At 40.8% G+C, this 26,631-nt stretch overlaps 1 protein-coding gene across 2 annotated transcripts; it reads right to left on the bottom strand.

Annotated features, from left to right (window-relative positions):
* Positions 1 to 615: 615 nt before the first annotated feature.
* On the bottom strand, positions 616 to 25,299 carry ARK2N (arkadia (RNF111) N-terminal like PKA signaling regulator 2N; the record flags this gene model as incomplete). Of its 2 annotated transcripts, XM_079548951.1 has the most annotated exons (4): positions 616 to 796; positions 3,402 to 3,528; positions 6,532 to 6,714; positions 24,543 to 25,299. In XM_079548951.1, 4 exons carry the CDS (start codon positions 25,264 to 25,266, stop codon positions 616 to 618), a joined length of 1,215 nt encoding a protein of 404 aa, XP_079405077.1. The 2 variants fall into 2 exon arrangements, with proteins under 2 accessions (XP_079405077.1, XP_079405076.1); XM_079548950.1 differs by lacking the exon at positions 6,532 to 6,714 and having other exon boundaries at positions 24,543 to 25,266.
* Between the last annotated feature and the right edge of the window lie 1,332 nt (positions 25,300 to 26,631).

Genomic DNA, 26,631 nt, shown 5'->3' with positions numbered 1-26,631 from the left:
TGTAAACTATAAATTATATTGAAAATAAAAGTCCTTTAATTGGAAGCTGTTCAGTGCATATGTTATGGGCCTTTTGTATTAAAGACAGTCCCTCCTGCGGGTAACACAACCAAATCAGCTCAGATATAAATACTCCTGGCCCAGCTTTCCAAAGTGTTGAATACCTCCAAGTCCACTGAAACCAGTGAGGACACAGCATTTCTCAAAATCACTGATGCTCACACTGCAAAACACTAACTGCTACTTACAAACTCAATATACTGATAAATTAAAAACGTTCTGAAGTTGGAGGCGGGGATGAGTGGGAGGACGTAACTTTGCACACAATGATTTCTTCAAATTAGCACTCAAATTAGTAAATATGGATGTGTTTTAAATTTGGAGCTGCTAAGTTTTAATTCTGGGAGGAATTCTCCTTTAAGAAGGCAAAAGCAAGAAAAAGATCTAAGTGATATTAAAATTATACTGCATTCTTATGGAAATAAAAAAAAAAAAAACAACAAACTTCATGAGCTTGAGTCTCACAATGCCAGGAATGGGGCTTCTGAAGCTGAAGCTATGACTTCTGTGCCACAAAAGGAGAAGGGATGGGGACAGAAACACAGTGACACGGCATTACAGTAGATATTTGCGCCTGGTGTCCTCATCCAAAGTCAGATCTACTACTTCTGGGGGAGAAGACCAATTCTGCTGGGGAGTCCATGATTGTGTTTGCTGAGCGTTAATGTACTGCGAGCCCGAGCCATGTTTCCAGGAAGACACACTCTGGATCACACCTCCCCTGGGATGAACATACCTGTAGCAAGGCAAAAAGCAAAAAAGCATTAAAGCTACTACCGAATTCAGGCACAGGATTCTTAGCTGCAGTGTTTCATCCCTTATGCGTGTTACTGACACGCCCGTCCCCAAAATTTCATTGGTGTTTTCCTATTTTGCAGGGTCCATATCATCTTAAACAGCCACTGATCTGTAAGTTCACCAAGCTGAGACCAGACTTAAAGTCGTCCTTAAAGAAGGGAGAGGGGCTGGATTCTGCCAGTGGGTGCAAATGCATGGATCTCAAGGATCCTGGGGAGTGCTGTCCCACCATGTGCACTGCCATGCATTGTTCAGAAGCATTCAGTTGGCAGTTTTACTGGCTGGAACCTTGCAAAGAGACAAACTGGAAGTGAGGCTCAGAATCAATACCATGTTGCAGTAAAGACAAAGTGACAGCTTCGTGACAACAATACAGCAATGAAACTTGATTTTTCTTGGGTCATCGTAGGTAAGATTCACAGAAATGCTGGGAAATGCTCCCTGCTATTGGCACAGCCCCACTTCAGTAAAACATTTCAGTGGTGAGGCACTGGCACAGGTTGCCCAAGGAGGCTGTGGATGCCCCATCCCTGCAGGCATTCAAGGCCAGGCTGGATGTGGCTCTGGGCAGCCTGGTCTGGTGGCTGGCAACCCTGCACACAGCAGAGGGTTGGAACTGGATGAGCACTGTGGCCCTTTGCAACCCAGGCCATTGTATGGTTCTATGATTACAGTCAACAAAATGTACTGGAAGATAAGCATGCACTCAAGTGCCTTGCTGAAGTGCTCATCTACTGATTAGCACGACACTTTTACCTATTGTACTGATAACAGATATGTGGAAAAGGATGTGAAAGCTAATAAAGATGAAGTATTTTGTTACACAAACTGATGACAGGAATTAAGATGGTCCCTCCATTCATATCTGGAAATCTGATGCATGTGCTAGTAAAACTTTGCTCCTTTTGCTCCAGGTTTTGTTCCTGTAATTGCTGGTGGTGGCTGCGTACTCAAGCAGGACATTTTGGGCTGCTGGTAAACTGTGTCTGACATTTACATTCTATTTAATTCAAACCAGCACAGTTTAGTTTCTGCACATCTCCTGAGGTTATGTTCTCCTATTTCTTTTTTCATCCCTGGTTACAGAAAGTGAAACGGAACGGGGAAGCTTATTCTCAGAGCTCTAATTTATCCAAATGTAAATGTCTCCTTTCCTTCTCAGAAATGCTGTTTAGTTTTGGATGCTCAGAATGACTTTTTCATTACATCTTCCATCTAAAAAACGCTTACTTAAAAAACGTATCTACAAAGAATTAGCAAAAAGAGATGGGAACTCTAACAAACAGAGGGGATTTTTAAATTTTATTTCTTTTAAGCTTTAAGATGGAATATTTTAAAGCATTAACTGACAAGTAAAGATTGGAGCCAAAGCAAATTAAATACAGTGCTCCATCTCAGGGCCTACGGTCCACCCTTCCAAGACAGAACAGTCCTTAACACTTAGGCAAGGCTAATATCTTGTATGTGCAAGCAGCAGCACAGAAGTGTTTGGTGTGGGAACCCCAAGCAGAAGCTTGATCCATGAGAAGACTGTCACAGTTCTACAAGCTAAGACTAAACCTTTTCTCCTTTAGCACCTTAATATATATATATATATTTTCATATACCCAGCAGTGCTGGACTGCATCTACACTATCTGTGCAGGAAACTTAGTCCTGCACACCTTGCTTCTTCCTTTCCTCAAGAAAAGGAGAAGGAATTATGGAGAAAAGCTCTGTTCCTTTCTCTGTTCCTCCTTTTTCTGCTGGTTTTGTTCATATTGCCTTAAGCCAAGCAAAATTCTAAAGATTTTAATCTTTATTTTAAAGATTAAGGGAGACATCAAAAAATGCTTACCGAGGTAGCAGCCAAGGCACTTGGATTTGCTAACCACCACCTTGGAGGGAAACCTCTGGCTTTCTTACTCTGATCTAGTTGGAGGCTCTGACCTAACTTGTGTCTTCTTAAGGAGCTGATCTTTAGGTTATCTTATCACATCAGCCACTGAAAGGTTGACAGCAGTTTTACTTCTACAATGACTGATCATTTAAACAAATTTAAAACTGTTTAAATGCTTAAAGTGAATATTTAAAATAGCAAGAACCTACATCATTATTTTTGTTTACGTATTGGAACATTCACAGCACACACCTAAAACTGAACTTCTGAAGTTTCCTAATGTCTATAAACTTGGTATCTCAATGTCTGATATTTTAACATTTCACATGTTTTGCCCATTGATATTTGGTATCAAATCCCAAGCTCAGTCTAAACACATATGACATTGATAACTGTTCTATAGAAAAACACATTCTGATGTCATTCTTTTGATGCTGTGATTCTTTTCCAATCTGAGCAATTCTATGTCACCATGGCAAGCAGAACAGAAAAACAGAACAAAAAAAAACCAAGTCTAATGTTCTCTACCTTTGGGGCATCAGTCATGGATGGATAACTAGAGAATGGGAATTTAAGAATTCTTTCTTTATCAGTTTTGGCAACACAGATATTCTGATGAAACTAATGAAATACTGGAACTGAACATAAGTAAAAGGAATTCATACCTGGCATGCTCCTGAACTCCAACAATCTCTACTTCACTGTCAGAAGAGGTGATATTAATTTCTTCATTGATCTGGGTGTTACCAGCTGAGGGTTTGTCACTTGCAAGGAAGCCTGGATCCAAACGACCTATACATGGGACAAATGCAAACAGACACAATACTTAACAGCTTGCATGACTCAGGAATGAGTTGGAGAAGGACTTTCTCAGGCTGACCCAAAAAGACTGGAATGCCAGGATTGGAAAAGCTCTAATAGCTCTACTGATGGTGCTGTCACACAGATGTGAATGAGACATATTGTTGTGTTAGGAGCACTTCCCTGCTTTAGATGTAGTCATGCTTTCCAACTGCTGTTTTACATCAACGCTAAGAGCTAGATTGCACCTAAACCTCTCTGATTTACAGCAAGATGACAATCAGTGAATCAAATCCAGTGATACTATGGCAAACTACGCCTACAGGATGGATGGAAACATCACACATGCCAGGAAAATAGAAATATGGTGTCTCAAAACAAGGGATGACAGTCAATGGGAAAACAAGAAAACAAAGCCACTCATTTCTGGCCACGCTGCTTCACATCTGTTCCATTATTATTACTATGACAAATACTTGAAAGCAATCTTTTTTTTTTTTTTTTTTTTAATTACAAAAACTCCACAATGCAGCAGGTGGTTTTTCGTGATAGCTCCTCAACAGCTATCCAGCTATCCACAGCTAGTCTGTGTTTATCAAGGACTTGTTTGACAAGAAAAAAAAAGGACACGCTTCTGTTGTCCCCCTTTAGCATTAACCTGGGAGAAGCTGGGGAGCCTGGAAGGAGCTGAGACTGCTGACTGCTTGGGAACAGCTCACATATTGGATTACATGGGGGAAGAGCCATTTGTAGAGCACGACATTTTGAATTTAGCTGATTATAGTCTGTTGTATATTATGTTGTATATGCTAGAGGGTGTGCCAGAAATGCTTTCTGATGGCTGCTTGAAATGCTTAGAAAAGGTGGAGGAAAAATAGAGGGACAGAGTGAGCAATCTATTCTCTGTTTTACAAAAATGAAGGCCTTCAGTGCACAGAGTTGGGAAGGAGGCATTGGTATTGGTCTGCCTTTATATGCTAACTGCTAGGACTGATGCATGCCATTCTACAACCTTTGCCCAGGGCAGAAGACAAAGCATCCCTGAAATGAGTCCCAAGAGCCATTAACAAGAGCCCCCAAAGACTGGGCTACTGCCACAGCTTTAAGTTCAGACAATAAAGTAATCAGCAGTGGGAAAACTGTGATTAGCAGAGTCAATATTACAACATGTAACCGAGTGTAAATCAGGATTGGAGCAGGCAGGCAGATTTACAGCCTCTGGTCATACAGATTTCATGCCTAATAACATGCCTACACACTTAATATCCTTGCAAGAACATGAGGATGATGCACAAGGGAGATGTTTTGTTTGCCCTACAACATCAGCTTGCAAAACAACCCAAAATATTTGCCCGTGCACAAAGATGTGATAGTGTGCCCTAGTAAGATTTTTCACATAGATTAAGTTTATGTTGCTATTTTCCCACGGGAACCCATCACATAACATCTCCTAAGCTAGATGCTGGCTGAAGATTAATTTGGGAAGGAGATGTAAGATGTGAAAACTCCGTTTTCCAAACGTGCAGTTCTAGGCATGGTATAAGGAAAGGCTGGTCCTGACAGACATACAGCCAGCAGTGTAGTGAAGTACAAGCTCTGGGGCAAATGTATGCAGGAAGTAAAAAGATTCGTCCCTACGGATCCCAGCACCAGGAATGAATTTGCCTGAACATGCTCCCATTGGCTAAAGATAAAGAGTTTTCCTGAAGGGATCTGTTTAACTGGCAACCTCGTCCTAGCAGAAGTTTGTGCCCTTGGATACAGGAGGAAGGATGACAAATTTCTACCTGCATCACAGCTTCGTACTCATAAAGAGGAAGGTGGAATGCTGCTTGGTAAGAAACCTTCATTTTTTATTTCCTTACATTCCTTTCTTTCTGCTGAAGTACCAAGCCATCGGTGCTATGTATCAGGCTTCAATAAGGCTGGAACAACATCCCAGCTACACACTGTAGTGAAGGTAACAGAAAGAGAACCTCTCCACTAGGTAATAATGGAACACCTCTTTCAAAACGTGCCATGCATTTGCATTTGTTTCAGCTTTATGGATGCTGAAAAGCGGCTCAGAGCTACCCAGAGGCTCGCAGTATAGCCTGTATTTAAAAAACAGAGTGAAACACAGAACTCTGCTCCACCATGAGCAAGCCTCCATGTCCTACACATCTGAAAACCTTAATGATGTACCAAAAATGACTGGCAAGGAAGGCAATCTGTTGGCACTTGGGGCTATGGGGTGAAGTATGGGGTGAAAACACCCCCATGCTAACATAGCTCTCCCCAGTCTTTGGAGCACCTCGTCTTACTGCATAGCTCTTTTGTGACAAGTGGAGCTGAGCAATGTTACGAGGTTCATGAACTTCTTTACAGCCTTCCACAGTATTCCTGCTCTCGCCTCCTTGTAGGAAGTTTCAGCCCACTGATACGAAGCCCAATTACAAGCAGCACCTTTTTCCCTTTTGTCTTTAGCTGAACCTGGAATGTCCAATTTTCTAGAATATGTTAAAAATGCAGATGGCATGTGGGAAAAAAAAATGAATGCCTGTATTTTACAGAGTCAAAAAGACAAGAGAGACCCCAAAAAAGATTATTACAATAATTAAAATGAGGTGATGATTGGTTTACTAGCTATTGGCTAGCTGGCTTGTCATAATCAACTATTCGGTAGTGAGAGTAGATCATTGTCATAAGAGAGCAGGAAAACGCTCCCATCACCACTAAAACAAACAAACAGAACAAACCAGATTTCTGAAGAGTAATTAGAGGGGGAGAAAAAATATTAAGAAACTTAGTGTCAGAAACTTTGTCAGGTTTTTATCAGTTGTTTGTTGGAGTAAAGGTCGGACACTTTCAATAAGCACCTGTACTGTTTTATTGCATAATCCACATAGGGTGGTCTTAAAGCTGTATAAATCACAAAACCATCGAAAGGATGGGAGGTGGACACACTGAGTGAGAAGCAGGAATGAACATCAGAGGAAGGGAGCTCAAACCAACCTGCATCAGCACCCAGCTCATCCAGCAGCCCTCTGTTTCTCCAGGTAGATCCCAGGTCTTGGTTTCCTAAGGAACTATTGTGCTCTTGCACCACTGCAGCCGCCAACAGATTGTCCACGTTTACCACTTCTGGGTCTGAGTTTGTGTCTGATATATCATAATGAGCTACAACTGGAGGTCCATCTGCAAAAGGAGAGAAAAGCAGCTGCTGTCAGACATCAGTATACAGTAAAAAACACCTTTAGAAGTACAATTAAGTTAAGAATTAAATCAATCTCCTAACAAGGCTCTTTAAGGAATGTAAATTATATCAATTATTGAACTTTGAATAATGAACAGTCTGATTACAGAGACATTTTAACCTTTGCATACACAGAAAACACAAAGATGAGGCAGTTATATCTGTGTTATCTTTTACAGTAGCACATAAACATCTCCGTATCTGACAGCATTACATTTACAATCCCAAAAGGATGGAACCTTCAATTTAAAATAAGAAATGCTGTATTAGAGGACATCAAATTCCTCAAACCATCTAGCTGAAGAATTCTACAAAGAATCTCAAGCTACGGCTTACATTGCAGTAGGGCAGATTGAATAAAACTAACTTTCTAATATAAGTGATCCAAGTGCAATAATTTAACACTAACTTAACGCTGCCTTACAAAGCATCTATCCATCAGGGACAGGGGAATTCTTCAAAACTGCAATGTTTTGGGCTTTGTTTTCCAAAATCAAGGCTAATAAGAAGCAGAAGCATGGTGTGCAGTGATAAATATGCTTTTCCCTAACTGCCATATGTGCTTTTGGCTGCCAAAAATAAGGAGAGGGAAGAGGGAGAGGGAACTGCTTGCATGATTAGTGGAAGCCATAAAGGTGATTTGTGTAAAAGCAACGTATCTCATAACTGCCTTCAATAGATTTTAATGATAGTTACTAATAATTTTCTTCTTGAATTTCATATGTCTCCAATATTTGAATAATAGATGATAACAACGGATTAAGCATTAATGAAAATAAACTGATCTTTCATGTGGTGTCTTATCTGTGTAATTTTATTACGATGGCATAGATGGTGATCAAGTGAATTTCAGTTCTTGGACAAATCTCACACTCGTACAGAGGCTGACAAGGACATATATGCAAGCGTTTGCACACAGCCTAGAGGGGATGTGGAGTTAGTCTGGCTGGCCTCCATGTGTGTATCCTTGTGTTGTCGGTGCCTGGGAGCTGCAAACAGCCTTGGACTTGAGTGAGGAGAACACCCCTATGGAGGTGCTCAAGGGCTGGCTGGATGTCATCGTGGGCAGCATGATCTAAGTGATTGGCAACCAGCCCACGGCAGGAGATTAGAGCTCAATCATATCTAAGGTCCCCTCCAACCAAAGACATTCTATGATTCTGAAATCTATTACTGAGAGGTAACAAAAAGGTGGTTTTGGTCCGTTTGATTACAGTGCTGTATTTTCTTTTTGAGGTGTGAAAATCTCCCACCGTTGGAAAGCACACTAGAAAAGAAGAGGCTCAGAGAAAAAGAAGTCGAATTCAAGGTAAAGATTAATGTAGGAGCAAAGAGAGATTGGACGAATATCCTAATGTTGAAAGGATGCACATCTTGATTCACACACTTTGCCTCTGCTAATTACTACAGTTTATCAATTCAGAGTAGGTGACAACAGTTGGGGTTCTTGTTCCTCAAATGGCAGAATGAAAACTTTGTTTGGTCTCAGTCGTCAGCCATAGAAATAAGCATGAAATGCAAAAATGTTCTGGGCCAAAGGATTGCATTTTGCACAGCTCCACAGGAGTGTGAGCAGCTGCATGCCTGGGGACTTCATTACATGATACGCACACAGTATCACTCCAATGGGACAATAATTGCGTGCTGAGGAAGACAGGACCTGCAGCACTGCAGAATGACAGCAGATTTCTTTTTTTAAAAATCACAAGGAATAAAAAGAAAAAAAAATGTTCAGAATCATAGAATCACAGAATGGCCAGGCTTGGAAGGACCTCAAGGATCATGAATCTCCAACCCCCTGCCACACGCAGGGCCACCAACCTCCACATTTCATAGCAGCCCAGGCTGCCCAGGGCCCCATCCAACCTGGCCTTGAACACCTCCAGGGATGGACGGGGCATCACAGCCTCTCTGGGCAGCTGTTCCAGCACCTCACCACTCTCATAGCAAAGAACTTCCCTCCAATCTTCCCTCCCTCAACTTCAAGCCATTTCCCCTTGTCCTGCAGTTATCTATCCTTTCCAAGAGTTGATTCCCCTCCTGTTTGCAGGCTCCCTTTAGGTACTGAAAGGCTGCCATGAGGTCACCCCGCAGCCTTCTTTTCTCCAGGCTGAACAAGCCCAGCTCCCTCAGCCTGTCCTCGTAGGGGAGGTGCTCCAGTCCCCTGATCATCTCTGTGGCTCCTCTGGACCCTCTCCAACAGCTCCCTGTCTTTCTTGTGCTGGGGGCTCCAGACCTGGACACAGCACTGCAGATGGGGCCTCACAGGAGCAGAGCAGAGGGGGACAATCACCTCCCTGTCCCTGCTGGCCACCCCTCTGCTGATGGAGCCCAGGATGCCATTTGGTTTCTGAGCTGCAAGAGCACACTGCTGGCTCATGTTCAGCTTTTCATCTATCAGGACCCCCAGGTCCTTCTCTGCAGGGCTCCTTCCAAGTCTGCATGGATGCCTGGCATTCCTCCGGCCCAAGCGCAAAACCTTGCACTGTGCTGTGTTGAAAGTCTTTGGTCTCGTTTAGCAGGAGCAAATGTCTACTGTTGAAGACAGAAAGAATGCAACAAACTGAAAGATTCAAATCTAAGTATCTGAAGAGCTCTTCCTGGTAAGGTTTTACTGAGTAACTTCTTCTCTGAAATATAATTCAACAAAATATTCTAAGAAAAGCCAATTATCATTAGCAACACACTTCATTAAAAAGTGACCATATTTCTTAAGTTGTATTGCTTCAGTTTTGCAATGAGGTGAAGAAATTTGGGGAAAAAAAAAAAAAAAAATAATAATAATAATAATAATCAGACCAGACCTGCCTCCAAAACAACGACTCTGTAAAATGACATTGTATTACAACTTAAAACAGACCCGAAAAAAAAAAAATAAATAAATGAGTAGTTAAATGCCAATGTATCAAAGACCAATCTGTTCACAACATGAAACACTGATGATTAGGACTGGAAAAGAAATCCTGATAATTAACTGAAAGGCAATCTTTTGCTTTGGAAAAGGCAATTACAAAATAATGGCTTTCCCAGCTCAGGATTGAGCTGGCTGCCCAGCAAATTACTTGTGCAAAAGGATAGTTGAATTACAAGCAGAAGTTACGACTGGACCGAATCATGAGAGGAATGTTTCCTTTCAGTCTTATCATCAGATTCAATGTGAACAAGTATAATATGGTCCATAAAAATAAACAGTCGAGTGCAGAAGATACGAGGGTCAAGTACAATATTGACTATTTGACCATTCTGGAAGCAGGTTACCTAAAATTTCAAGACCCGTGTATTGCTCCTTTGAGTCTTTGTTTCTCTCACTTCTTACTAATACCTCCGAGAACAGAAGTGAGATTTGGTTTAGATAGACAAGTCTGCACAAGTACAATTATATTTGGACAAAAGGCACCAATAGTCTCAAGTCAAAATTGTACCACTCCTACATGTATAATCATGCAAAAATGTATAATAAATGTATATACATGCAGAGTGATATTCTCATCACCTACCCATAGAAAAAACTTGTACGAAAGTCTTCATCAGTAGGAAATACAAGCATAAACTTGTTATCTGTAGCTCCACTCTTGTATCTTCCACACTTCCAAAGAGCACACCTTATGACTTAGCTTAAATTCAGTATACATCAAACAGACAAAAATATTTTGAATATAATTTACATACTGTAATTATATTTGTCAGCGTTACGAGCCACCGATTTAAAGTTCTGCAAACAAGCAAGCTGCCTATTCACAAAGCAACCAAGCAGAGGACCGTTTGTGCTTCTCTCAGCCTTGCCTTTCAAAAGCAGATTTGGAGTTAAAGGACCCTGCTGCCAAGGTTACCCATATCTACCACCAACGAATGGCCACGGCAAGCACAGCAAGCCTAGAAAATCCAACGCTCATAGGAGGAAATAAGCAATAAATGCTTCGGTGTGCCACAGAGACAACGAGATGCAAATGGCAGTGAAGGCATATCCAAAAATCCTCTAAAATGCCTCAAATCCCCAAAGCCTGCTTCCTTTTGCATGCCACAGGGACAGGACAGGAGGGGTTAAGCTAGGAAGACTTCGCTGGCCAACTACACCATCATCTGATGATGTGATGCAAAGCGACGGCATGGTGCCAAGGAATCTGGGTGACTGGCTTCAGCTGGGAAATGAGAACTGAAAAAAGGCTTTCAGGTTGAAAAGGTAGAAAGATCCACTGAAAGCACAGCCGTGTTTTTTATCGCTTTGTCTTTTGTGGAGCTGCCCTTCATCATAACCGGTTCTTAAAGACAGAAAAAACAAAGGCAGGAAAACAAAACCATGATGGAATCACAGTTTAATGCAGCGGAATTAGGAGGTTTGCTCTTCAGTAATTTAAATAGAACCTTTAGCAAAAATTGCATCTTCTGAGAACTCAAGGTAGATGGAAAATGTGTGTTTTACTGGTGATAGGCTGTAATTCACTGTTAAAGCATGAAATGCTTGAAAAAGACAAGGGCTGAAAGTTAATAAGTACCAGCAGCAAAATACAGCTGTTGACATTTACTGTGAACAGGAGGAGGGAAAGACCATAAGGATTTATTATTTTTTCTAGAGGTCATCACAGGGACAACGCTTCCAAGTATCCAATTCTCCCTTAATTTACAGAGCTCATCAAAACTAAAAGCAGTGATGCCATACAAGGCGCTGTTACCTTTGTGCTGCAATAGCTGCTTATCAATGCAGAACAGTTTATCATAGGACATGAAGGGCATCAGAACCTGAAATGGGGAATTCAGCCCTGCAAGCTGTTCTGGCTCTTCAGCTGTCTTAGCTTTGGGCACAGAACCCTCAGCTCACCGCCGGATGGAGGAACTCTGAGGGTTCTGATACACGAACGGATGATGAAGGTTGATGGTTTGAACCTCACCATCATCTGCCTCCCATCCCAGCACTGGAGCTGAGGCTTCAGCATGGCACACAACCTCTGAACCGCTGAAGCTCAGCAAGGTGACGGCCAGCCCTCGGGATGGGATTTAGACTGCTTTACGTACTTCAATTCCTTACATGTTCCATGCAAGCTGAGGAAAAAGACTGACGTCTCCAGAGGACAATCCCAGTGGAAATCACTCCAAAATTAACAGGCTAACTGCGGTGCCTAGAATTGCCCTCCAGAGCCACCGAGTGAAGCCCTGTTTAGGTGTGAACAAAGCTTCCCAGCGTGCAGAAGAGGGACCATAATAATCACAGTAATTATTACAGCCCTTTATTCTTAACAAAGCTTTCCATTGCTGAGCTCAGAGGGTTCTTAGGTGGATCGTTTTGCCAACGGGGGAACTGAGGCACGCAGAGATGTGCTCAGGACTAAAAGGAGGAGAGCTCAGCACTGCTGAAAATGACGTTGCCCTCCAATCACTGAGCTAATTTTAACTGGAAAATCATTGAGTTTAAAAATAGTGCCTGGGAATGCTTTCTTGTAATATGCAAAAGCTAAAAAGGCAGCATGGAGGGATCCAGGCATGTATGCAAGCCCAAAGAGCAAGGGCTGCTTCTTAATTAAGCTGAACTGGCTCTTAAATTTAAAAAAAAAAGAGAACACTGAGACATTTTAAAAGAATAAAACATCCCCAAAATGCCATCATTTACACCTCACATGGATTTAAGAAAATCACATTTGCTTGGAGATTATGCAAAACAAAGAACGGACCTTGATAACCATACATAAATCAAAAGCTCCAATTATCACTGCAGTAAGCAAAGCAATGAGATTTTGCATGCCAGAAGCTAAGATCTAGAGGACTCCACTGTAAGTGAAAAGGTTTGGCAGCAGACACATCCATAAGCTTCACCTGAACAGAATGGCTTCACCATTAAGATTACGGGCTAAAGGAACTGCTTCTTTTGTTCCAGGTAGAAATTGCAAACCTGGTATTACTTAAGACATGACCCAGCACTACAGCCAAAGCATCTGCAGTCCAATGGCATAAACCAGCTACCTCTGCTGCAGTGCCCAGAGAGGAGGATGAGGGCAGGAGACTTTTGTTGTTTAGCAACATGAAACGCTTCATTACTATTTAGGTTTATTTATTTATTCCAGGTTACAGGAGTTACATTTCAGAATGTACAGGGTTAGGCGAAGAATACATGGTCACTACAATTAAAAAAAAAAAAAGAAAAAGAAAAACAACAGTAGTGTAACAACATTCTCCCTAAAATCATAAGTTGAGAAACAACAACAAAAAAAAAAGATCAATGAATCAATTTCTTTCACAGTTTCCTTCATTTCACACAGTAAACTATAAAACAGTGAAGTTAAAACAACACAAGTTAAAAGTCTGTTCTCAGACTGGATTGCTTATAATCACACCAGAAGAGATCTCAAATGCAAGTCTCACTGACCAACATTCACGTTCTTTCAGGCTTTTTGATGAGCAGATGGAAAACAGCTTGGATTCGTTTCACCAAATTGCACAGAGGGACACAAAGTTATTCTCATTGTGCGTTCAGCAAAGGCACGTGGAGATAGATGGCTGTTTGCTGAGTATCAGCAGTGTGTGATTCGCATGGAGACAGAGCTCGCTTTCACTGGTGCTGCTTAATGACCCTTAATTGTGGAAGCAGACCTGTCACTCAGATCTCTTCCATTGCAAAAGTCATCTCACCCTGCTCTTGCATCTCTGCAAGAACAGGAATGCCCCTGTGTAAATCCCCCCAGTGGCACAGGGCAGGTGAGCAGAGGCACCTCTCCTGAAAATATCACTATTTGGAATCAGAATCCCTAGAGTTGGAAATTTGGGGAGTGCACACTGCATCCTCCCATGCATGGCAGGGCTCAGTGCAGCACCTGATCCAGGCTCACCGCTGCCTGGCTAGCCTGAGATTTAACACAGCTCTCAAAATCACTTCTAATTTAATAAGCTTGTTTTCCATGTGCCTTCGTTGCTCTGATCCAACACCGTGAGACTAATAACATTTCTCAGAAAGACTAGTTTCTAGCTTAGTACTTGCAAAGTACTGTCCATCCTCATCAATCAGCCTGAGGATTTCGCTTCTACAGTACAAGTTGTTCAAGTGCTCCCAATCAGACCTCCAGCACTACAGGAGCATCTGCTCGGGGATCCCAACTTACACCTCCCACAGGGCAGGGGCTCCTTTAAAGCACTCTGCATCCAAAAAACCGCTCAGCAAGTTCAGCTTTTAACGAGGTGAAATGCTAGCCCCATTGGGTAGAAGTTTTCTACTGGTTTTAATGGGGCTAGGATTTAATTTCCAATGCCTTTGGTGACGTTTACAGTATGTGATACAGGAAGAAACAAAATACATCAACGAGAAACATCTGTCATAACATAAATATGCTCCAGTTTGCAAAATAACTGCCAGACATAACCCCAGTTCATTGGAGTCAAGATTGGTCCCCCGCTCCTGAGTTTAGCACTCCAATAAAGTAACCCAACAATCCTGCAGCAACACTACAAGACACCATGAACTTCAATACAGGTGTGTACCTCTGCCTGGGTTATTTTGCCATAACACCAAAGAAACAGTCTGTCTGAAGGTCTAAGATGTTGGGTTGTCTTTTTTTTTTTTCCCCACCACTTTTTGCAATAGAAATACTGACTTGGAATTTGTTTTATGCTGTGTGCTGCTTTAAAAAACATACATTTATTTCCTAAATAAGCCCTCCAAACTCAACATAATTCAGTATTAAAAATGGTAATCCAGGAGCTTGAATGGGCCACTGGAGCTCTACCTGTCTGCACCAGCTGATCTAGCCCGACTCATTTGCTCTTCCAAAACCATAAAATTGCAAATATTTATTTAGGAAACAAACAAGAAAAGATGTTTCTTTACTCCATTCTGAAGTATAAGACGTAGGAAAAGTATAAAAATTCCAAATTTGATTCTCCACCTCTGGGCAAAACTACTCATTTCTGTATGCTAGACTCAGTGGTTTTGGAGCAAAGTGTTGAGATGTGAACATAAACATACATTCAAAACCTACCTCCAACTGGGAGTGAGAGATTGCTCCTGATACCCTTCAATAAAGCTGGACTACTTCAATGAAACACTTGAATGGATGAGATCAAAATTAATGTTAAAATTTCAGCTAAATAGGTTCTAACTCCCTGAAAGTTTCTAGTCAAAGCCCTTTGAAAATAAGCCTAAAATGGAAACCACGACAAACCAACCGCAGTCATGTACTACAGCAAGAATACTTCCAGTTCTCCAGAACAAAAAAAAAAAATGAAAAGGAAAATCTGAAGTTACCTATCAGGAGCCCTGAAAGCTGCTGGCTCAAAGAGATGCGCAACCTGAAACACAGAATCATCACGCACTGGCACTGCTGCCTGCAGGGCGCTGCGTCGTGATGCTCCAAAGCCACCGGACGCTCCTGCTAGGTCAGACCATAGGATGCCTGAGCAGACAACGGGGACCTCATCTCAACAACAATAGAGCAGGTATTCCCTAACTCATGCACTGAAGGCAGTTAGGACAGCTGAAGGCTCTGATGTACGTGGTTTCCATTTTCAAAGAAAGAAAGAAAAGAAAAAAAAAGCACAAGATACTGAAGGTTGGCAGAGATTTCACTGGCTACATCCCCAAAGTTAATCTCCATTTATGAGATCACTACATAAAAGTCAGTTTAAATCTCAGCGAAAAATAAGTTCAGCAGATCCCCTTACAGAATTTGTTTGGAAATGCTTAACTGCCCTATATATACTATTTTATTTATTAAAAAAAGTTAACAGCATGCTTACAGAGACACCGAGTCAAAGCAATGCCTGCGCATGGAAAGAAAGCAGTCACTGCAAAAAGCTGCTTCTGCATGCATGGGAAGGCTTGTAAAGTTGTCATGCTTTGAAATATGCTGCTCTTATCATTGTCATAAAGGCATACATAGCAAATCTACGAACAACAGAAGGAATTATTTTTTTTTTCTCCATATCAGTAAATGATTTTCCCTGAAAGGATTTTGATTTTAAACAAGTGTACTAAATGGTAAATAAACATAAATTAACCCGTGACAATTTACCCACAGGTCAGTTACAAATGCAGACCATTTCAGATGAGGGAGTTTTCTCCTAAGGTTGTATCAAAATCTTTGTATCAAAATTACGAAGGTCATCTGCAAAGAATTTATTCCAGTCCTTAAAAATTGCCTCCTGCACAGTCCTCCAGGCAGGTCCTCTGAAAGTAACATGGCTCTCTAAGCTCTCTTTTAATGAAGGCATCACGTATTTAAAAAAAAAAAAGGGGGGGGAGGGGGGGGGGAAACAATAATGTTGAAGCACCCGTGACAGCGCTGAGAATAAAAAGCACTTACTGGGTTTCCTTTACAGGATTGACCCAAAAACTGCAAATTGATGGAAAAACACCTGCTGTCTTCAAGAAGGAAGAAATTAAGAGGAAGATACAGTGCTGAATTCCAACAGAAAGAAAAGGAATTGCACTAAAATAATTAAAAATAAAAAAATAATCAGCAGCGACTGATGTACAAGAACCAGAGCCTAAAGAGACCTACAGTGTTCTCTTTGCTTAAACCATGCCTACACAAAGACTCTCCGCTTCCTTCATCGCAATTTCTATTTCATGTGCATTAGAATCATTTGACAAGTTCTAATTGATGAGAAATGTTCATTTTTGGTAGCTATGGAGGAGTTACTTCACGTGAAGAAAGGCCTTACTGGAGAGGTGAACAACAATCCCTGTTTGTAGCGATAGCAGTAAGAATTAAATAGAGTTTTCTAATATATATTTTAAATTAATTCTACTTTAAACATCACAGTTTTGAGCCTGTCTATTCAGGATAACTATCAGTATAAAAAAATCCACACGATAGCAAGTTATTGTATTATTTAAATAAAACTAATGTCCTGGCATTCCCACTCAACAGGTGAATAACCATCTCAGTGGCTTTTCAGCTTGTTTCAGAAGCTCTGGCTCTGGCAAACCACACCTTCAGACCAGCACAGTGCTTACTGATCTGTCTGTCACCCCTTCGCTTAAATTCCTGTGCAAAGAACCAACCTGCCCACCAGCAGCCACTTATCTCAGGACTGACACCACTACTTGTACTGCAGCATGAAGGATGCAGATTGCTCATATATACATAAGGAAGCAGCAGTGCTTTGTGTGCACGGGTCATGCATGCACACAACGTACTTTGGGCATGATTCATCTCGCCTAACAGTAGCCCAAAGTTATCTTATCTGTTTGGGAGCTGATAACTCATGGAAGAGGAAGACATTGCCAGGGGATATCCTCTGTAGGCACTTCTCTCTTTCCTGAGATCTGCAGAACAGCAAACCGGAGACCTAAAGTTAGAGGAGATGATTTCCACCCAAACCGACCACGTAGATATGTATACATGTGCATATTTTTTGCACACGCTGTAAAGACAGCTGCTTCCATAAATATGCCATATGCAACACAGCAGGGACATTAATAAAAACTCCAGACAAGAAATGATCTACTAAACAGGAGACAAAATGTCAGTTGTGCACATTGGTTATATATAGCTAAATCTTTAGGGTAAGCTTATTTATTACTTCTGCCTGAAAAGGAAAAAGAAAAAATAATGCGTGCCGTATTCAAGCTGCAGAACTTGGGAGTGAGCACAGAGTTAAGGAAATGTTACAGGTCTGTAACTAGTCTGGTTCTCTAGGGTACATCCTTAAATATAAAACTTATTTCCTTACTTAAATGTTTTACCATGCAGGAAGAGCATTTGGATGAACAGTCTAAACGCTCCTATCGTAACAAATGTAGCTGTATGGCTTCTGGAGTATTTAAACAAGGACTCTAACTTACATCTTCCCAAGTCAGGTGATGAAAGCCCACAGCATTTCCCCTCCCACCCCCTCCCTCTGCAGGTGTTTATGTCTGTGCTGGCACATGCACATAGGTATGCTGTGTTTTTGGGTGGTTTTTTTTTTTTTTTTTTTTTTTTTTTAATTTAAACTACATATATATTCTCTATAATTAAAACAAAGTTGCCACGGTAATCAAAGCCAGAAGGGAAAAACAAATAAATATGAAAAGCAAACCTTGTTTTTAGCATAATCCAAAGTAACATCAAGATATATAGATGTAAGTTTATGATTGATTCAAATCAGGCTCTGCAATATTCCCATTCTCTGGAAAGATAGGTGGAAAATTGTTATTAAAAGTCGCTGGAAACTCTAGCGTAGCATCGACATTCTGATAGCCCACGTAAGTATTAAACGACTGCTGAGGAAGTACTTGGCTATCAGGCATCTGCATGAAAGCCCCTGACTGTGTGGTAGGGGGGACTCTTTGGCCAACTAGTTGCATTTTAGGTTCCCTGGGCTCCAGTTGCTGCTTGCTTTCTTCATCCGTGTCAAGACGGGTTAGCTTTTCTATCCACATGCGAAATTTCTCCTCTGTCTGCCTCTGCATCTCGGCAAAGCAGTTCATGGCCTCTTCCAGGACATTGCCTATGCAGTTCCTATCCCACACGGTGCCCCTGTCAAGCAATCCTGGAATTTCCCTGGTCGCTCCTCCAGATCCCCCAGCACGACTGAAGCCAGCTTTAAAGACATTGAGGCCATTTGATGAGACATCATGAAGTAAGAACATCATCTTGTTTATTAAGGCATGTTAGGAAAACAAACTTATCTAATTGCATCCCTTGGATATTAACACAGGGGAGGAATTAGCAAACATCAAATTAACTAACATTGTTCTTGTCAAAATAAATAACATTTTGCACTCGCTGAGGTTATAATAAATTTTGGCTTCAAAATTACTCTTATTCTAGAATTCTCATACGATTCTGTCACAAAGATCTTGTTGGTTTTATGAACCAAATTAGCCCAATTCCCTCACAATTTCAATTTTTATTTCAACTGAAGGCATCAGAAGGTTTGCTGCTGTTTAGCTTTGCTCCAATAGACCGCAGTTTTAGCTGATAAATCTGAATAATTACAGGTATTTTATTTAGGTACTCAAACCCTTCAGTAATCGCCTGATAAATGCACACCAAACAGCAGACAGTAACAGGTAAAAGGCCAACGTGGTGACTGCAGTGCCTGCAGTAGCCAAGCCCAGAGCTTACCACTCTTGGTTTAATTCTGGAAAAAAGGCTCAACACCCATGAAGAGAACACACAACAAAAACACGCACATAAGCACACAGATACACGGATACCATGCTGACACACTGGTGGAAGCAACTTCTGTCGGGTCTCAGTGGAAAATACAGCTACAGGAATAACCCACAGGACAGGTCTGTGACGATGTGGATGCCAACAACAAGCCTCACACACCAACCACGTGTGCCCTTCATCTTGAGAATTACCAGCTGGCCATGCACAATTTCTCACGTGACTTCTTCAAGTCAGTGCAAAAAAAGAGATTGGGCAAAGCTGGAAGGAAGCTGTTCTCCTTCCAGCTAGCAAAAACATTATGACTTTGAGACTACCAGGAAGAACTTCAGCAGCGAGAAGACAAAGCCATCCTTACTATCCTACTCTACATGTCAACTAAAAAACCTACAGACACCACTGCCCTTTCTAGTTCACTTGGGAAACCTCCAGGAGACAACAAACCCCAGGACAGCTGGGCTTTGGGTCTGTTTGGGACAACAAACCCGCCTGCATGCTATCCAGCATACAAACATTACTGGAGGTAGTTCCAGAATGAGACAAACATCACATCCAACTGCAGAAAGCAGCTATCTGAACCAGTGATTGCATACGTTAACAACGTCTCAGTAAAATTAGTAGAAAACATGCTGAGAGAACTCACTGCACAGCCTTGCAAAGTCTACTAACAAAAGCATAAGGCACTAACTCTTCGATGGGATTCCACTGTCTACATGAAATTACGGTATCACCTATCAATACATTCTTTTAAAAGCTATTTAAATGAGGTATTCTGAAGTCTTTCAGTAAGCAACAGCCAAACAAAGCCCAATATTATTCTCTTCTTATTTTCAAGCCATAGCAATGCTACCACTTGAGGGCCAGAGACTTTCTATTTAAGACCCTACTTTGGAAGTCTCATCTGTTTACCTGCCAGATAAGCTGGAAATTCAGCATTTCGGTCCTCTGCTCAAAAACGAATTGCCGTGTAGTAATTACCTTCCATCTCCATGTTGGCATTTAACTGAAAATAATCAAGTAAAATAATACCTCTTTTTTCCTAAAATGTAGTTCCTTTTGAATATTAAATGCCTGTTGGCTCCCTAAAACAGAAAAAAATATATATTACACTGTCCACATACTCCAGTGTGATTCTATTCATTCTTCAGTCAGGGATTTATCCCAAGACAAAAGAACTAAACAGGAGTCTTTCTGCCTTCCACACGTTTAAGAGTAGAAACATGTAAGTAATATTAAGCAAGTTTTAACTGCAATTTAAACAAAAAAGTACTATTGACAGTGGTATATGATATAAAACAAGCCAGGCTTCTAAAGTTAAGAATGAATTAGTACAGTCAAAGCTGACAAAACTGTTTTGGGAACTAAAGGGCCTATGTACTGAAAGATATATCACCCTGCAATATAGTTTTTTGTTTTAAAGGCATCACACTACATCCACAATTGACAGTGGCAGCAAAGCAAACTGCTTCAAGTGCTCTTTCTGCGGCTCTACTTATAACAGGCTCTACCCACTTCTTTACTCATTATCTTTAGTGTTAAGAAAAATTGAGTCTAAAAGTGCATTTCTAATTATTATATGAAAAAGCTAGCATTTATCAAACTGGTCCCATTGCTAACTGTGAGCTTGCAGTCCTACAATTTCAGAAGCTATGCCAAGTCAGTATCACCTGCAGAACAGTACCTAAGAAATTCCCTGCGCTGTCTCTTTATGGGATCTGTTAAATATTACCAAATAAACACCAAAGTTACTTAATTTAAGGGATCAGACAACCTAACAGCTAAGATACACTGCATCTCCATTCTAGTCAGCAATAGTGGACCACATGTAGTCATTATTCTACCTTGCCTTTCCAAATGAGTATCTCACTGCAAATCTCTGATTTTTCCCTTTTATACCATTGTGTGGAACTCCAATAAAACTCATCCCTAAGGCAGATGCTCCATTCAAAGCTCTTTGTGCTCATCTTAAAAGGAAGCAAACTGGCTCACACATGTTGTGCTTTTTTTTTTTTTTTTTTGCTTTTCCTTTTTAAACCATTGAGCTGCAATACGTCCTTCAGCATCAGTACTCAAAAGAGATTTTTAAAAGCCTGTAACAAGAGTCTCCTCCTATTTCAATGCAGACTTCAATCTGAGTTGCAGAAAGCACAATGATGGCAAACTGATTTTTTCACATTATGATCTGTTAAGAAAACCTTCCTCCTTCCAAAGAAAAGCATTTACAAAGAAATAAATATTAATTCCTAGACTCGTTCTTATCCTAATTTCATTCAGAGTTAATTTGCATGATTAAATTTGAAATTGTTTAAAGAAAAATCTTTCACCAGCAGTAAGTCTAGCAGAACCAGTTTCAGGACTCAAAGATCATCTCCTTATGCCTGAAGTGAATGCTATCTGGTATTCCCTAACGAACAGTACAGTTTTAAATGCCAACAGAGAGGCTCAGTCATTAAGATATAACAGATTATTCCTCATCTGCAATAATTAAAAAACATTGCACTGAATGAAATAAAGAGCCCAAACGTACAACTGTTCAGGTCAGTCAAAAAATTCTCAGGAGCATCCATGAAATTTTGATCGAGCCTGTATTTTCAGGTTGAATATATATATTATATGGTGCCAAGTTAAGAATAACACACCACACTGAGCTTGGTCCCTGCTATATGACCAATTAGATCTCAACTCTTCTCTCCAGTCTTTGTGGAGAAGAAAAACAAGCCAGAGCATTTTAATGGAGTTCAGCAGAGCTCTGTGACTCTTTGCACAACTGCTTAGTTCCCAACTTGGGTGCACACACAACAAAATGAAGCTAATAACACTACGTCTGTTCAGCACACCATCATGCACCCATGTGAATGTTTTCCTTACCTTACTCTCCTATCCTAACGTATTTCAGAATCAGTCATGTGAATGGTTTAAAAAAAAAATTAAATGACTGCACTATTAGGATGGAAGTGGTGATTGACATGAAAACATTATTGTACTCTCAAATTTGGCACTTCAAATTTCAGACCTTACACAAGTAAACTGTCTTCTGTTCTAAGTTTCAGCAGCAGGTTAAGAGTTAGGGTACACACAGCCTCTGTTATAAAGGCCATATTAAATGAACTATCGCTGAAAGTTTTACAGCATCTCTGTTGGCAAAGCTATTTTCCAGACAACAGACAGGTTTGAAAATCAGTCCCAATAATAAGCCACATTGAGGCTGGAACAAACAGCACTGCTGAGGCATCCAAATGCAGTAAGACTATGGGAAAAACACAAACTCCTCTGCATTGAGAGGTACGGACTTCTTCAAAAGTAAATGACAGTGCTTTTTCCTTGCTTATGTTCCGACAGACGTACTGCAGTTTCTGGACAATGAAGTTCAAGTGTGAAGTTAAAAATGAAGTCTATTACTTTTTGACTTTGTGCAGAGGATACTCATGGCTGAATTTCCAGGAAAGCTTACCCTGCAGTATTTTCTAATTGTTAATTCCTAACTTCTCAGGCTGTTTAGAGCCCAGCGCTAAGAGCATTAAAAATGCTTTCTGTTCAGAAAAGTGATTCAGCTAAGCACTCTGTAAACCCACCAAGAGGGTCCACAGGAAGCACATGGATCTGACACTGCAATGGAGCACAGGGAGTCCCTGCCAGGCTCACGGCTCCGCTGCATCTGTGAAGCCCACGCTTTATTAACCCAGAGGAGCACAGGATGCATTTTTGGCTACCTTTGTCCTTGTCTCTATACAGCATGTTTCTCTCTCGTACTCTTGTACTTGCCAGTTTCCTACCAAACATCTACCAAAGATGATTCTGCCTAAAAAAACCCATAATCTGCCAGGCACACATTATGCCTGATTCCAGGTTACTCATAATGTAATTTATTATTACTCGGATGATAGGAGCTATGAACTAACAATAAAGGTCACTGTTCTCCAGGCTGGCTTTTGCACACCCACATACTGCAACGGAGGCAAAAATCAAAAGATGTGTTTAATAATCATTAAATTTACAAGTTCTCTATATACTACAGTGGGATCATTTCACTACACTCAAATGCTGGAGCCCAGTGGCACGGAAAAGTACTCAAGAATGGTTTCCAAACTCAGCAGTGCAAGTCAAGAATCTAGGCAGATCTGACAAATACCAAGTGGGACCTTTCTGGGTCAAAAGGTGCTTTATGACTTTATAAAAAATAAAAGCATATACCCTGGGGGATTTGGTGAGGAGTTTTTTTGGGGAGAGGAGGGGTTGACCCATCTGAAAATTGAATGAAAGTTTTCTTCCATGGGCTTTATATTAAGTCTTAATTGCCCTGTAAAGTGTAAACATAGCTTAAAAAAAAAAAAAAAAAAGCAGTTAAAAAAAAAAAAAAAGGCACAGAGCTATGAAAACCAGAAGTTTGACCAACTACTAAATTGGAAAAATAATTTTAAAGCATCTATTAAAAGTTTACTACACGTTACAAGAAGAATATGCCTTTCCCAGACTTTCCAATAATAAACATTAACTTCCTTTGTGCAACCTGCTTCCTAGCAATATGTGGGAGAAAGGCCAGTTCTCATGGCAGCAAAATTGTTCACTGTCATCAAGCCAGTTAGAACAGAGACCATTATGTGCAAAATCTGATGCAGATATTTTAAATAAGACATCTAGTAAACAGTTCAGACAGTGAAGACCAGCTATTGCAGTTTTCCTTAAAGTTTTCTCACCCTATGTAAACTTAAACTTATCTAAAAAAAAAAATCTCTAGCACAAAAGGCAAAAAGTCATGTAACTCAGTAAAAATTGGCAAGCCAAAAACTTTATTCTTACGTAGTTTTATTTCTGATTGTCATGTGATGATGGTTCTCTGGTATAGTATTCCGTAAGAGCAGTATACACAATCCTGTCCATGGCACTTGGGCTAATAAAACAAAGACTCAGCAGACAAGAAACTTGAAGAATTTATCCTTCTTTCAACTAATAAAACTACAAGAATCTCCCTATAATTTGCTGCCTCCAATCTTTTAGCACAGACGTGTCAGCAAATTAAAAACATAAATGTTATAGATTCTTATCACATAGGAAAATGATAACAGCTTTGTCTGAAATGCTGCAAATTTATAAATGGAAACAGCTTGGGCATCTGTGTAAACAAATTCATATTTATGTCCTAAAATAGGTGACCAGCTGCAATCTGCAAGAATTTGCAATAAGGCTAAGTACATTTGTCATGCACTGAAACGGAAAGCTGAAAGCACAGCATAAGTGCAACAATAAGTAGGGCCTTATTGTAACACAGGCAAGAGGTATGCTATATTGTTCCCAACACAGCTGCCAAGCTGTGGTCTTAGTGTATTAAAGCAAAGCTGGCCACTTATCTTAAGAATGAATTTATTAGATTATCACCAACTAATGGGATTTAACAGCACTGATAGGAATTCATATAGCCTTAGAAAGGAAAAGATCTGAAAATTCCAGAATTCAAAGACAGTCCTTCCTCCAATTCACCACTTCTAAAATTTGTTGGTGTGCAAAAGTGCACTAAAACCTCAGAACGGATTTTAAAATTTGCCCATATCTTGCTAATATACTGCAGTCTTCAAATTTACACAGAGCTGCAGTTCTCCTAGGCTTTCTCAAGCGTCACTCATCTAACTTAACATGACAGCTGAGAAACGATGCCAGATGCGTTACAGTTCAGTTTAAAAAACATCCTCTACCTGGTATCTCTGCAGTGATTGTCTTGCTGCTCCCTGAAACCTCTTCGTCATCATCTGATGAGCTCGTGCTCGAGTCACACGTCAGGTCACTATCACTGGTACTGCTGTCCTGCAGCAGGTTGTACTTCTTGCGAGCAGCTGCTTCCCGTTTCTGCCTTAGCAGCCGGATTCTTTCTTTGTGCTTTTGGCTTCGGTGACCTTTTACCTTGGTAACTCGACCATTCTGCTTATCGACAGACTGTCGGTTTTTCTTGGCAGCCATTGTTGAAGTTTCACTTTCGGACCTGGATCGCCTGGATTTCCTCCCAGCTGCACTCCCAGAGACCCCAGAAGGATCTTCTTCCACAGCAGCTTCAGCTTGAGAGGGCTCATTCTCTTCTGTGGAAGACAACGTATCTGAGTCAGCCAAATGCCCACTGGAAGAAGGAGAAAGCATGCAATGATTAGAAGAGTCACTCTCATAAACTCGACCGCCCGCTGGCTTATCACTCTCTGTAGATGCTAGCTGAGACTCTGAGGAGTCTCGTCTCAGTTCCATCAGTAAGCAAGGCATGGAAGAGAGCACTGCAGAGTCTGATGCAGTGGGCACGCTGTCTTTCTGAGTATGTGTCTCCAGTTCTATAGGTCCATCTTCATCAGGAGCTGTCTCCTGCTTCTCAGAAGCCTTCTGTGGAACTTCTGAATCCAAAAGTTCTTCTGCTTTTCCCACTGCCTCCATCTTCATTTCAGAACACCAAGGTCCCCTCGGTCTCAAAGCATGGAGCACACAGCCTGGAAGACGGGGTCAGCTAGTTGTGGTTTTCAGCAACACAGCAGCCTGCACAAGAACAGAACGGTAAGAATAATTGACCCAAGCAACTCACTCGGTCCAAATCTTACAGTATTACCTAATCAACTGGTTGCTTTCAGTTACAGGCAGCGTGACTCAATACCACACTGGTTTTCTCTATTTACTTTTTCCTAGTGAACTCATCCTGTTACAGCAATCTATTCCTCCTTTCTTCACATTTGTGAAAGATAGGTGGGAATCATTTCAAATGGGGCTCATCCCACTGGCACACCAAAGCAGATCAGAAAACGACAAAAGCATTTCTAAGCATTATATTACAAAATTTAAACCGATGTGTTCCAAGCAACATATGCTAACTTCCTCACTCCTTCTCTAAGAACTTCAAACATTTTAATGGAGAATTTCAGCACTTATGAACAAAGCCAGAGTGAAAATTCCCAGACTTGGTAGCCATCTGCCTGAACAGACCAGAACGCAGGTCTGTTTCCATATCGATGAGAAATCTATTTTCAGTAGATCAGGACTTCAAACTGTAAGACTTTTAGTTTTTATGGCAATTGACAAATTTACAGTACCAACGTGGCATAAACAAAATCCAGACGTTTTGGCTTGAAACCAAGTTGCTGCTGAATATCACAGAGCAAGACTACAAAGCGATACCATATTCTCAGGGACATGGGATTTACAATACTTCAGGCAACGTCTATAGAAGTCTTGGCTATATAATAAGAGATTTCTTCTCAGCAGAGAGAAATGCTGGTAAGCCATGCGTAAAGCTTATTAAGAGCATTTAAAAAACCAGTCGGGTGCTTCTCGAAAAGCTGCCATAAAAGCCTTGGCTGTATGAGAACCTACAAGCTGGCCTAGACTGTCTCCTAAATCTGCCAGGAAAACAGCATCAAATAGCATGGGCTGCAAGCAAGAAAAAGTATCCACCCACATCACAGTCCTACATTTACTTTAAATTATATTTTAACAAATTGCATTTCTTCAGCACAAGTATGAAAATCAAGCTACTGATCTGACTGATAACCTGCACATTATCAACCAAAAAGCACCTAGAGAACTTTTTTTTTTTAAAGCAATACAGTATTTATCATTTTATCTTAATTTTTCACACTCTGCCTTTGACCCAAATCCTCATTTGTAATTGAGGGCAGAATAAAGTGAAGGAGGATCTTTCAATTACCACATTCACCTGCAGATGAATTGTACAGAACAAATTGCTCATGGGTTTAGAGCAGTGAAAAACAAACGTATGGCACTTAAAAAAAAAAAAACAATAAAATGGCACAGACA

This window comes from Tetrao urogallus, assembly GCF_951394365.1.
Source record: "Tetrao urogallus genome assembly, chromosome: Z".
In the NCBI taxonomy this organism is placed as follows: Eukaryota; Metazoa; Chordata; class Aves; order Galliformes; family Phasianidae; genus Tetrao; species Tetrao urogallus.
The sequence above is the reverse complement of the archived record's forward strand: the minus strand, read 5'-3'. Positions and strand labels throughout refer to the sequence as shown.